At 42.1% G+C, this 14,507-nt stretch overlaps 1 protein-coding gene across 1 annotated transcript; it reads left to right on the top strand.

Annotated features, from left to right (window-relative positions):
• Nucleotides 1-11,211: 11,211 nt before the first annotated feature.
• Nucleotides 11,212-11,829, top strand: LOC308165356 (E3 ubiquitin/ISG15 ligase TRIM25-like; the record flags this gene model as incomplete). Its single annotated transcript, XM_080539514.1, has 1 exon — nt 11,212-11,829. One exon carries the CDS (start codon nt 11,212-11,214, stop codon nt 11,827-11,829), a length of 618 nt encoding a protein of 205 aa, XP_080395640.1.
• Between the last annotated feature and the right edge of the window lie 2,678 nt (nt 11,830-14,507).

The raw sequence follows: 14,507 nt of genomic DNA, 5'->3' as shown, positions 1-14,507 counted from the left end.
TTTCCTCTGGTGGATAAGTCCCCTTCTATTGCAGCAGTGAACGGGTCTCTGGCAAAGCCCATCACCTCTGCGGGCAGAGCAAGTCCATCCAGTCGACCAGCAAAGTTATCTTTCAACCTCGCAATGAAAACAGTCATCACATCTGTGATTTGTGCCGGGGATGAGACGCATTTGCGGAGCGTCGGAAAAATGCAGCATTCTGCCGGTGCAGAAGTCGGCCGCGAAAAGGTCCAGTTTGACTTGGAACGCGCCTGTTCCACAAGATCAATCACAGTTTTGTCTCTGCCTTGTAGCCCCACATTTAGGTCATTCAGGTGTTTGAATATGTCGCTCAGAAAGCAGACATCAGCCATGAAGTTGTCGTCCAGTATACGATTCAAGTGTGTTTCTGCCTTCGTTTGCTTGCTGCTGCGGAGGAAAGTTGTAATCTCCTCTCTGAGATCACAGAAACGCTCCAGTGCCTTGCCTTTGGACAGCCACCTGACGTCGTTATGCAAAAGCAGATCGTAGTGCTCAGCAGACATTTCTGACAGCAGCTTGCGGAATAAGTTAATAATAATAATAATAATAATAATAATGTTGGAGGCTCGAAGTGGAGCGAATAAAATTAATTGTAGCCATCACGTTGTCCATTGTTGTTTTAAGCACCCCGCTTAGTTTGTTTAGAGTGTTATATTCACGTTCTGTAGGCTACTATTGTAGACATTTCTGCATGAATTTCTGAACACTTGCGAAATACGTTTTTCTCTGCTTTTATGGCTGGGCCAATCGGGGGTCACGTCTGGGCCGCATGCGCCCCCCGGGCCGCTAATTGAATAGGCCTGGTGTATGATATAGCTCCTTATTCCAAAGTGCTTTACAACGGCCTCTCATTCACCCATTCACACACACATTCATTCACACACCGATGGCAGCAAGTTACCATGCAAGCCACCGGCCCGCTCATTGGGAGCAATTTTGGGTTCAGTGTTTTGGGTTCCTCAGGACACCTCGACATGGGGCCAGCCGGGGTTCGAACCGCCTATCTGCCGACCTTGCGATCATTAGACGCCGGCTCTACCTCCTGAGCCACAGCCTCTACCTCCACCAGCCTCTACCTCCTGAGACACAGCCTCTACCTCCACCAGCCTCTACCTCCTGAGCCACAGCCTCTACCTCCTGAGACACAGCCTCTACCTCCACCAGCCTCTACCTCCTGAGATACAGCCTACCTCCACCAGCCTCTACCTCCTGAGCCACAGCCTCTACCTCCTGAGACACAGCCTCTACCTCCACCAGCCTCTACCTCCTGAGCCACAGCCTCTACCTCCTGAGACACAGCCTCTACCTCCACCAGCCTCTACCTCCTGAGACACAGCCTCTACCTCCACCAGCCTCTACCTCCTGAGCCACAGCCCCATGATGAAAAGGGTGCGTGTGACTCAACACTCACAGTAGTTAAGAACATGTCTGTTTATCTTGGAGGGGGCATAGAGGGAGGGGGGCAGAGAGGGATGATGACATTGTGAGTAAGATTAATGGATAAATAGGCCTGTACGCCTCAGTTGTGATACGTTTGATCTCTTAGAGAAAGACCCCCCCAGGGTTGCTATGAAGAGGGACCTCCCTCCTCATCATTGTACCTGAAGAGGGATCGCTGTTTTGGGGGGCAGAGATAATAATAATAAATAATTTACCATTTAGCAGACGCTCTTAATCCAAAGAGATTTACATTTCGAGATTACATTAGATTACATTAGATTCAACTTTATTGTCATTGCAGAGTACAAGTACAATACAACGAAATGTGCAAATAGTGATATAAGGGCATGATATGAATAGAACAAGTGATAGGTGATAGGTAACTATGTAAAACACAGTATGTGCAGAGGTAGTATTGTAAACATCAGTTTAGTTTAGAGTATACAGTTATGGGCAATATACAGTTATGAGCTGTGTACAGTGAGGTAGTTTATAAACAGTATCTAATGTGCAGAGTATAAAAGAAGCTATGTTAGGAGACATGTTATGTTATGTGCAATGTGCAAATATAGCCTACAGGGGTACAGGGACATTCTCCCTGGAGTAACGTAGGCAAGGCAAGGCAAGGCAAGTTTATTTGTATAGCACATTTCATACAACAGGGGCAATTCAAAGTGCTTTACATGCATTATTTAAAAATACAGCAAGAGGAGCATAAGAAAATAAAAATTACAATGAATAAAAGCAAATATAAGAAGTAAATAGATAAAACATTTAAAAAGACAATAGTTAATGGAAAAAAGACATTGATAGGAGTGTTTGTGTTTAATCATAACTGGTGCAAAACATGAAGGTTTTTTAGCTTAGATTTAAATACTTTAAGGGTTTGGGCCTGTTTGATTTCTTCAGGGAGTTTGTTCCAGGAGCATGCAGCAGCGTGACTGAAAGCTGCTGCACCGTGTTTTGTTTTTACTCTTGGAATTATTATCTGATTTGTCTCAGTAGGACAAAGTGCCTTAAGTGCCTTACTCAAGGGCTCACTAGTGTTTCCAGGTGGGATTTGAACTCACCAACACACTACCCCCTAGGCCACCACTACCTCAGCCCCAACAACTGACCGTACACATTTAAATATATATATTAAAAATAATAATAATAATTGGGAATTAGATTAAGCAATGTTCTAACAAGATATTTTGAAAGAACAATGAATATGTTTTTGTGAATTGTTTTTGTTGATAACTGTTCTTTTATTTTATTTTATTGTACTTAAGTTGACAGTTACCCTGAGACTGTCAGTAGCCACTGAGGACAGCCAGCACACACATTTTTATTTTATTTATATTTCTAAATAATTTCAAAAATATGTCTCCCCTTGTGTCAGCCTGCACTCCATGGGTGTAACAGTAGCAGGTGGTGGATGTCTGTCATGAGGGGTGCAGGATAGGTCAGCATCAATCCAGCTCCATCCTTATCATTCATTATGATTCCTCATGTTGTCTTCACATGCCATTGACATAATCCAGGGAGAAAAAGTCTCTTTGTGAAAACCCTGGAGACATGAATGAGGAACTGGAGGAAGTGCTGGTGTAGCATATTAGTTGGTCTTTCTATAGTAACTCTGCATGGTGGTACAGGCAGGCATCTCTCAGCTGCACTGACCAACTGCTCTTCTTCTACTCTGTAGTCAGCAACATAGGAGGAGGATGTGTAACTCTGTCATCTAGTGGCAACACTTGAGAACCCAATGTCACATCAGCACAATCTTTGAGCAAGTCAATATGTGACACGGCTAGTCCGCATGTCCGATTTAATGTTCAAACTTTTCTTTCGAAACATGTGAATACATTTCAGCGTTGTGGTAAATCAATGACACACTCGCTAGTCAACTAACACAGCGTGTTTTGTGAGCCTGTTAAAGTCCCAGTGAGCAATTTTACGTTGATTAGACGTCTAAACAACGTCTAAATGGCCCGTAGACGTCTAGGCCAAATCGAGGCTAAATATCGGCCATATTGGAAATTTAAAAAACTTCTATGTTTAGACGTTGAAATGCTGTTGAAACATAAACGTTGTTTCCCTTTCTATGTTTCAACGGCATTTCAACGTCTAAACATAGACGTTGTTTCAATTTCCAATTTAGCCTAAATTTAGCTTAATTATAACCTAGACATTGAAACACCGGTGTTTAAACCTCTAGGCTAAAACAAAGCATAATGGAGGTGAAATTGAAACGACTGTTTCTATAGGCATTTCAACGGCAGACTATATATAGCTGTTGAAATGCAGTTTAAACAGACGTTTCAATTTCCAATTTCACATCAATTTAGCTTTGTTATAGCCTAGACCAGGGGTCGGCAATAGGCGGCCTGTGGGCCATTGCTGGCCCGTCACCAATAATATTTGGCCCAGCAGATTATTTTGAGAATCCACTTTTCTTTTTTTTCTTTTTTTTACAATATCGGACCGACAGTCCCACACCGCGCCTATAATGTCCGAATAAAGAATCTACCACCACCTGAATAATGCTTATTGTACTTTTATTCATGTTGAGAGTGAATGACACAGGGACAGACAATCAGGCAGCGGGGTGCACCGAAGCGCACTGACGCTGAACCCCTCAGAGTGAATCATAAGTAGGTGGACAAGGCGTGGTGCTGAAATAGCCGACATGCGGTGTGGTTTGAAAAAAATAACATCAGCTCATTAAATCATTCAAACGTAATGTTTACGTATGTGACTGCAACACACATATGAACAGTAACAAAGCAAATTCTGTTTAATTTTCTGAAAAACATTGACAACAAAATCGGCGCAAAGTGGTGGTAGGCCTATGCTCCTAAAACGACAGAGCAAACGCGCTATTAGGGATAATAGTACAATGAGCCATAAGCCATTCATTCAAAATATACAAAATACAAACAACATATTTAATAACATAATAACAATGAAATAGGAACATTTAACTAGTAAACATTTAACTAGTAAACATTTAACTAGTAAATACAAAATAAAAATAAGGAAAAAAGAATATTAAATATTAACAATGTTGATTGATGTGGAACATTTAACAACATAATAACAACATATTTAACAACATTTAATAACATAATAACAATGAAATAGGAACATTTAACAACATAATAGTATTTATTGACAGTTATAGAGACAACATTTAGGTTGGGTTATTCTGTCTGTAGCCAGCACCGCCCGTTCTGCCTGGGGCCTGCTTCAGGTGATCTCCAATGCTCGCCCTTGCCTCCACCTCTGTGACCTTTTTTAGGTTCATGACAGCTTCTGTAATTAAATAAAGCAAAAGAAAAGTTATTTTCACAGAAGAATCCCATTTAAAACTTTAAAAAGCAAGAGTAAAGAGCCAGATAAATTGTGGATGCTTGAATGTCTGGTGCCCTGTAGCTCTTGTTCCTATAGTGAGCAAATGTTTGACACTCGCCACAAAATAATCTGTAGTATGCTACCACCCACCCTAGACCCCCGTGTATGGATAGTAGAGTTGAAGCCGTTGCTATAGACAACAAACCTTTAGTGCACACCTTTTTAATCAAGTCAAGTTAGCTGATGACGGTGCAGGCCTGATCAACAACAACATGGCAGCCTACAGTACAGAGGATAAGTTAACCACCTAGTATAATGCTGCCTGGAAAATTACCTCAGCATCGACAAGACCAAGGAGCCGATTGTGGACTATAGAAAGGGTAGCAAGAGGAAGAGAAGCAAAAAGCCCCACCCCTTGCAGATACAATGCTTCTTGCCCAGTTATCGGTTCCAACCTACCCAATATGACACGGTACAGGGCAGTCTGCCCAAAGGCCCTCTTGTTCCGCAGCCCCCCACCACTGATGTTGAAAAGGGACATCAGTCTATTTGTCATGCATCTGTAAGAGAGAGGGGGAAAAGCCGTTACATGACTAATGTGCATTATGGGTGAAATTATGTTATACATGAAGTCAACCTGCGTCTTTGTTCATGCATTTAAATACCTGTCCATCATCTTGTTTGTGCAGTCCCTTGCACTTTTCCCTCCGATGCTCATCATCACGGAGGTCTGTGTGGAAAACATTTGACAAATCATGTACAAATCATGTACAATCATTTCAACCATTTGAAGTTTAAATATTTTGCCATCTCCATTGAACTCATTTTCAGGTGTATTATACATTGAACTCATTTTCGTGTATATTACATTTTTGGGGGTTTAAATTTGTCTGTACATTTTTTGCGCGGTAAATGCAGCCGTAAACTTTTATTTTAAATTATCACCATGCTTTGTCGGAAATTTTCTTTCTTCAGCTCCTCCTCCTGCTCTGTGAAATCTGTTTCCGTCTCCAGCTGTCGCAGTGAAAATGTTTGCCATGGCTCTCTCCTCCTCACCTCGTCCAAAATTTCGAGGAGTAGGCCCACAACTGTTCTCTGGAATGCTGATGTAAATCACAATGTAATAAGTTAAATAAAGTGAAAACATTCCGTGCTTAAGCAAACCGCAAAGATCTCACAAATATAACCATTTCTGACTGAGGCAATGGAAGGAGCTTCTTCTTTTGTATTTTCACATACCGTATTTTCCGGACTATAAGTCGCACCCGAGTATAAGTCGCAGCAGGCCAAAAATGGGCCATGAAGAGGAAAAAACCACATATAAGTCGCACTGGACTATAAGTCGCATGGTTCAAGGGAACGGGCTTGGCGGAATCAGCGGGGAAAGAAGACCCTGTTGAGCTTGACTCTAGTCTGGCACTGTGAAGAGACATGAGAGGATTTGTAAGCCCAGGAAGGACATAATTCACGTTGAAACTTCTTCTGAAAGGTTAAGGAATACTTGTATTATCGAGTGTAAAGTCCGCTAGCTAGCGCGGGGCTAACAACATGGCGTCGCGGAGGAAAAATGAAACTTTGAACAGCCTCTAAAAGGTAATAAATGACTTTAATATCGTTTCTAACGCCCATAACATTGTGTATAAGGTCCATAACATCATGTTTAATGTCCACATTGTCGTGTTTAATGTCCACATTGTCGAGTATAATGGCTATTCTATCGCGTATGAAGCGCTACCGGAAGTAGCAAAATGCTACTCGCGGGTACAACATTGCAACGTTAAACAGCCTCTGGAAGGAATAAATGACTTTAATATCGTTTCTAACGTCCATAACATTGTGTATAAGGTCCATAACATCATGTTTAATGTCCACATTGTCGTGTTTAATGTCCACATTGTCGAGTATAATGGCTATTCTATCGCGTATGAAGCGCTACCGGAAGTAGCAAAATGCTACTCGCGGGTACAACATTGCAACGTTAAACAGCCTCTGGAAGGAATAAATGACTTTAATATCGTTTCTAACGTCCATAACATTGTGTATAAGGTCCATAACATCATGTTTAATGTCCACATTGTCGTGTTTAATGTCCACATTGTCAAGTATAATGGCTATTCTATCGTGTATGAGGCGCTAGCGGATTTACTCCTTGGTTCATGTCAGTCAGAGATTACGTATGTCAGTTCATGTCAGTCAGAGATTATGAATTATTGATATATAAGTCGCACCTGACTATAAGTCGCAGGACCAGCCAAAGTATGAAAAAAACCGCGACTTATAGTCCGGAAAATACGGTACTTAACAGGACTGAAGTCAAATAACATGAAATGTTACTAGCTTCAATTGGAATTCTTACTTTTTTCTGAGAGTGGGTATTTGTCTTTAGGTCCTGTTGAGATAGAGAGCATACGAACAAGTTTGCTAAATCAGTTTGGAGCAGAAGAAAAAAATCACAAACATGCAGATAATCGTGGGATGCATTTGAATACATACGTTTAGGGGGAGTCAGGCTTTTCTGGGATGTACCTGAAACAAGCAATATATATTTTCTTAAAACTCTGAAGGGTCACTTTTGGCTTCAACTGGTGCAACTGTAACTCAAGAATGTACAGGGGGTCGCCCAATAATCGCAGGGTCCAATCCTGGCTCCTCCTCTCCTCATGTCGAAGTGTTCTTAGGCACGGCTCTCTAGTGAGCAGGCTAGCACCATGCATGGCAGCTACCGCCATTGTTGAGTGAATGTGATTTGAAAACGAACCTTTAGGAGTTCTGGTCTGTGCTGGTGGAGAGTCAGAGAGGGCCACTATTGAAATGAGAATGAAACATGTTAGTGATACAGGTCACTAATACAGACCTGTAAGCTTCTTACTATCAAAAGGAAGTACCATTGGAGCTCTGTGCCCTCTGTGGAGTCAGGCGTTTCTGGGACAAGCCTGAAACATAGAATGATTTGTATTCAACTGTTAAGGGTCGCTCTAGACCTCATCTGTGTCAAAACATCAACAATAACTAAGACATGCTGTGACAACGTGATTTGAACACGAACCTCTAGGAGTCCTGGTCTGTGCTGGTGGAGAGTAAATGATGGCCCTGGACTTTGATTTTTGACTCAGCCTTCTATTGGACAAGCCTGAAACATAGAATCATGTGTATTCAACTTCAATGGGTTGCTTGTGACTTCATCTGTGTCAAAACAACAAGAACAACAACAACAACATGTAGGACATGCTGTGACAACTGTTGACAATGTGATTTGAAAAAGAACCTTTAGGAGTCCTGGTCTGTGCTGGTGGAGAGTGAAAGAGGGCCCTGAACCTAGATTCCTGACTCAGCCTTCTATGGGACAAGCCTGAAACATAGAATCATTTCTATTCAACTTCAATGGGTTGCTTTAAACTTCATCTGTGTCAAAACAACAAGAACAACAACATGTAGGACATGCTGTGACTGACAACTGTTGACAATGTGATTTGAAAACGAACCTTTAGGAGTTCTGTTCTGTGCTGGTGGAGAGTCAGAGAGGGCCACTATTGAAATGAGAATGAAACATGTTAGTGATACAGGTCACTAATACAGACCTGTAAGCTTCTTACTATCAAAAGGAAGTACCATTGGAGCTCTCTGTGCCCTCTGTGGAGTCAGGCGTTTCTGGGACAAGCCTGAAACATAGAATGATTTGTATTCAACTGTTAAGGGTCGCTCTAGACCTCATCTGTGTCAAAACATCAACCATAACTAAGACATGCTGTGACAACGTGATTTGAAAAAGAACCTCTAGGAGTCCTGGTCTGTGCTGGTGGAGAGTAAATGAGGGCCCTGGACCTTGATTTTTTGACTCAGCCTTCTATGGGACAAGCCTGAAACATAGAATCATTTCTATTCAACTTCAATGGGTTGCTTTAAACTTCATCTGTGTCAAAACAACAAGAACAACAACATGTAGGACATGCTGTGACAACTGTTGACAATGTGATTTGAACACGAACCTCTAGGAGTCCTGTCTGTGCTGGTGGAGAGTGAATGATGGCCCTGGACTTTGATTTTTAGCCTCGTTCTTTCTTCTTTCTTCCACTCGCAAACTTCTGTTACTAGTTCGACTAGAAATGGACAGATTGCTCTCAGACGATGAAACCAATTCTGACCTCGACAGGTTAGACATAGTTTTCTACATAGTTCCATTAAAATCCATTAAAATAGGTATTCATATTATTACGGTAAAATCTCTGGCCAACAACATTCAAATCTTGCGCGCGACCGTTTGCTGGCTGTGCGCAGGCGCAGTGTAGTAGTTCCATGAGTGCCCGCGGGTAGGTAGACGGTCGTTGTAGTTCTCAGCCTCTTTGTTGTAGTTCAACGTTACTGCATCACTGATGTGCTATCAAATAAATCGTGTGGAATGTATCATTTTGTTATGAACGGAATGCAAATGATCCGCCATTTTCACGTCCACTGTGTTTTAAATGTTTTGTAATAATGCTAATTGTAATTGAACTGCAAAAAAACACAGGCCACATAATGGACACATTGTTCATCTCACCCATATGCCATTCTTTATTTTTCTCATCGTTGTTTTACAGAGGCATTTTTAATGCATTTAAGATAAGTAGAAAATATGTTTAGACACAGACCGCATTTAGCTGGGTTAAAGGACAGCGATGTATAGACGCAATTTAAACCACCTCTTCTGCATGAATAACTATGCTAGACTACATGGAATCTCAGACTAAATGACGGTCTTGTACATATTTTGACAATCTACAGGCGTTTAGGGTATTAATTTAAACTCAACGTGCTGCTAGACTAAAACAGGTTTAGACACAGACCGCATTTATCTGGGTTAAAGGACAGCGACGTATAGACGCAATTTAAACCACCACTTCTGCTAGGATAACTATGCTAGACTATATGAATCTCATACTACATGACGTCTGGGACGTATTCTGACAGTTTAGAGGGGTTTAATAACGGTTTTCATGCATTTAAGATAAGTAGAAAATATAGCCGTAATATAGCTGGTTAATATTGGTTTATATTGTAGACGCGAGGTTGAAAAGACGTCTATTGCTCAGAGGGGTAGTGTTATAGTTAACTAGGTAGCAGTGGGGATTACTCACTGAATCCATTGCGTTGTAGTATTTTTGACTTGACTAGCAAGTTTGTGTTATGATTTTCAACACCGTTGAAATTTAGCTCCGTGTTTAAAAATATAAGTCTGAACATTTTGATTGGTTGCCGACTTGTGGACCAAATAATCAGAACGTGTCATATATGTGGTGGTGTCCAGTTGTGGAAATGGAATGAGCTCATTCTTGGGATACTATGGCTATGATAATGAAAAATGTCATAATGTGATCACTCTATAACCTTTGCACTACTGATGTTTACATTACTACCTTTGAACATACTGTATTTTGCACATTGCACATGTCTCCTGATATAGCTTCTTTTATACTTCTGCACATTAGATACTGTACATAAACTACCTCACTGTACATAGCTCATAACCGTATGCTATATAGACCATAACTGTATATACCTCTAAACTAAAATGATGTTTACAATACTACCTGTGCACATACTATTGCATAGTTACCTATCACTACCTGTTGTTCTATTTATATCATGCTCTTATATCACTATTGTACTTTTGGTTGGATGCTAAACTGCATTTCGTTGTATAGTACTCTGCAATGACAATAACGTTTAATCTAATCTAATCTAATCTATACATCTGTACTTTACATACTATACATAGCTACCTTAACTGTACATAGCTCATAACAATATATACCTCTAACCTACCGTACTTGACATACTGTACCTATCTATCACTGTCATGATTTTATATCATGCCCTTATATCACTATTTGCATTTCTGGTTAGATGCTAAACTGCATTTCGTTGTCTGGTACTTGTACTCTGCAATGACAATAAAGTTGAATCTAATCTGATCTAATCTGATCTGAGCTCACTAGGGGGACTCCTGGTGGCTGACGAGGGAAGGTGAATGTGCTGTGTGGCTGCACCAATCACAGAGAAGAAGATGGCCACAATAACATCCACCCTGTTCTTGGCCTCTGTCCAACACCACTCCGCCGACAGCTCCGCACACACACACACACACACACACACACACACGCACACGCTCACGCTCACGCTCACGCACACACACACACACACACACACACACACACACACACCCACACACACACACACACACTCACACTCACACTCACACTCACACTCACACTCACACTCACACACACACACACACACACACACACACACACACACACACACACACACACACACCACTTCCCCTACAGTTACAGAGACACAGAACCAGGAAGTGTTCCCGCCCTCAAGCTCAAACGTGCCCAGTCTGGTAGTGTGTGCAGCAAAATGGCAGAGAGCATGGACTCTATTAGTTGTCCGATCTGTCTGGATATACTGAAGGATCCGGTGACTATTCCCTGTGGACACAGCTACTGTATGGGCTGTATTAAGGGCCACTGGGATCAGGATGATCAGAAGGGGGTCTACAGCTGCCCCCAGTGCAGACAGACCTGCATCCCAAGACCTCTTCTACAGAAAAACACTCTGCTGGCTGAATTAGTGGAGAACCTGAAGAAGATGGGACTCCAAGCTGCTCCTCCTGCTCACTGTTATGCTGGACCTGAAGATGTGGCGTGTGATGTCTGCTCTGGGAGAAAGCAGAAAGCCCTAATGTCCTGCCTGGTGTGTCTGGCCTCTTACTGCGAGACTCACCTCCAGCCTCACTATGAATCTCCTGCCTTTAAGAAGCACAAGCTGATCAAAGCCTCCACACAACTGCAGGAAAAGATCTGCTCTCGTCATGATGAAGTGATGAAGATTTTCTGCCGTACTGATCAGCAGTGTATCTGTTACCTGTGTGTGATGGATGAACATAAAGGCCATGATACAGTCCCAGCAGCAGCAGAGTGGACTGAGAAACAGGTAGGAACCAAGATAGCAAGACTGTTTGACAAAAAAGCAAATGTCAAAGACTGATTCTGTCTGATAAAGGACAATATAAATTGATTTAATTACATTTCCAGAGATCCAAAGTTTCTTCCACATGATTGTGTTTGTGTATTGAGAGTTTAAAGGTTGTTGGTGATATTGTTTCAGAATCTGGTTCTTGTCAGACAGGTTTTCACAGGTACAATGACTCAACAACCAACAGTCAGATTTGCCTCCCTGACTTTTATACTTCAGCGTCCAACCATTATCAAATATTTATAGCATTAAGTAGATATCCCCGGTATTACCATGGTGTGTAGCGTACAGTAACAGTGTGTGTGTGTGTGTCCTAACAGTGTGCGTAGCATACAGTAACAGTGTGTGTGTGTGTGTGTGTGTGTGTGTGTGTGTGTGTGGTGTACAGTAACTGTGTGTGTGTGTGTGTGTGTGTGTGTGTGTGTGTGTGTGTGTGTGTGTGTGTGTGTGTGTGTGTGTAGTGTACAGTAACAGTGTGTGTGTCTACAGAGTCAGCTGAAGATGAGTCAGCAGAAAGTCCAGCAGAGACTCCAGGAGAGAGACAAGCAACTGAAGGGGATCCAACAGGCTGTGGAGTCTCTCACAGTGAGTACTGACCAATACTACCATTTCACTGCTCTCCAGTGTGTGTGTGTGTGTGTGTGTGTGTGTGTGTGTGTGTGTGTGTGTGTGTGTGTGTATGTGCATCCTTTTTTCCCTCCCTGCCCCAACTAAAACAAAATTGTAATTATTTTTAAAGCATTTATATTTATATATTTTTATTTTTTGCCCAGGTGGTGAAGTGGTGCAGGTTCCACAGAATTCCATTGCTATTGTTCAAGTTGGTCATTTCCATTTCAAACCCATTTTCTAACTTTGTGGGAACCCGCAGTAAAAGTACACTGGCTTTCACACCGGCAAAGAACCGTGCCGGTTCGCGTTCGCATTCGGAAACCTCCGAACGTTAGCGCTGTCTGGCGAACGATACACTGGTATGAACGCGGGCTCGTTCGCCAGACAGCGTCAACGTTCGGAGGTTTCCGAATGCGAACGCGAACCGGCACGGTTCTTTGCCGGTGTGAAAGCCATAAAGAACCGTGCCGGTTCGCGTTCGCGTTCGGGAACCTCCGAACGTTGGTGCTGTCTGGCGAACCAGCCCGCGTTCATACCAGTGTAACCAGAACCATCCGCGTCATCAATGATGGGTGATGAAGGGGCAGGATAAACAAAAATGTCACAACTAGATGGCAGCTATTTCTCTGGAAATCTTCCACTACAGTATCTGAAATAAACAGAATTTTCTATTAAACAAAACAAAAGACACTTTCTACACGCGTTCTCTGGAATATAAATGGCTTACGAAATTCGCGTTCGCGCATGTCCGCGCGCGCGTGTGTGTGTGTGTGTGTGTGTGTGTGTGTGTGTGTGTGTGTGTGTGTGTGTGTGTGTGTGTGTTTGCTGAGCATGTGAGGAAGATAGAGAGAATAATGAAACTTTTGATATTGTTTTTGATCACTAATGATTAGATTTAGATTAGATTACATTTTGTCTACTTCCTTCTTGCTGGTCTCTACAGCCTAGAATATGACACACCCACTGACGACATGACTGTTCTACGTTTTGGTTCGCGCTTGAGAACCACTATTTTCTGGTTCCCGCTGCGAACCAACTTTTCAGGCTCCAAACCAATTGAGTTTCGGTCTGAACGCACCGGCCGGTTCCAGACTTGGTTCGCGAACGGGAACTGGCACGGTTCTTTGCTGGTGTGAACGCCCTAACACAGAGCTAGAGAGAAGAGGAGACGGGGGTCACTTTTTGGCGCATCAGCATATCGAGGGCCGAAGAACATAACCTCCTATCTGAAAATTTTACTTTTTTGGGAAAACACAAAAAACTGTGTTGTTTTCTTGTAGAATGCTATTTTTTAAGGATACCCCTATACAATTGTATGAATTGTATAGGGGTATCCTTTAAAAATAACTGTGTTGTTTTCTTGTAGAATGCTATTTTTTTAAAAAAAATAGCATTCTACAAGAAAAAAAAAAAAAGTGAAATTTTCAGATAGGAGGTTATGTTCTTCGGCCCTCGATATGTATTCCTATCTTAGGAGAAGTGGGGGCACTGCCCACAAAGGAGGACGGTGTAGCCGTAACAAAAGTCAATGTTCAACACTAAAGACAACTCAGGAATCAAAAAGTCAAGTAATAGGGGGATGTCTCACTCCGTTGCACCCGTAGCATTCCGGGAGGTACTCCTGTACCTCTCTCCGGCTATTCTATAAATCTACGTCTCTTCGTCACTCGAGCTCTGGTTATCGGGGTTCTCCCCTCAGGTCATCTCGGTCTGGTCACACAAAGACACGTTATTATAAACGTTCATACATAGTATTGGTCACCGCAGAGCGGTCCTCACCCATCCATAACGTGATTGATGAAAACAGATTCAGTAAATTTTTTATAAAAAGAAAATCTAAAAGAATTTCCAATAAGTATACTTGAATTTAATCAGATTATTTGCTGTAATATTTGATCTGTTCTGGAGGATAACATTGAAATTGTAAGCAGTTTTGTATGCCTTGTTTTATGTCACGCTACTCACATGTCACAGCTTTTCACTGTCCTGGTGCCCCGCTGGTGGAACGAGCTTCCCACTGCTGTCAGGACTGCAGAGTCACTCCCTATCTTCTGCTGTAGACTGAAGACCTCCGTCTA

Source organism: Nansenia antarctica (assembly GCF_963989245.1).
Source record: "Nansenia antarctica genome assembly, chromosome: 9".
Taxonomy (NCBI): Eukaryota; Metazoa; Chordata; class Actinopteri; order Argentiniformes; family Microstomatidae; genus Nansenia; species Nansenia antarctica.
Note: the sequence above shows the minus strand (reverse complement) of the source record. Positions and strands in the feature narration are given on the sequence as shown.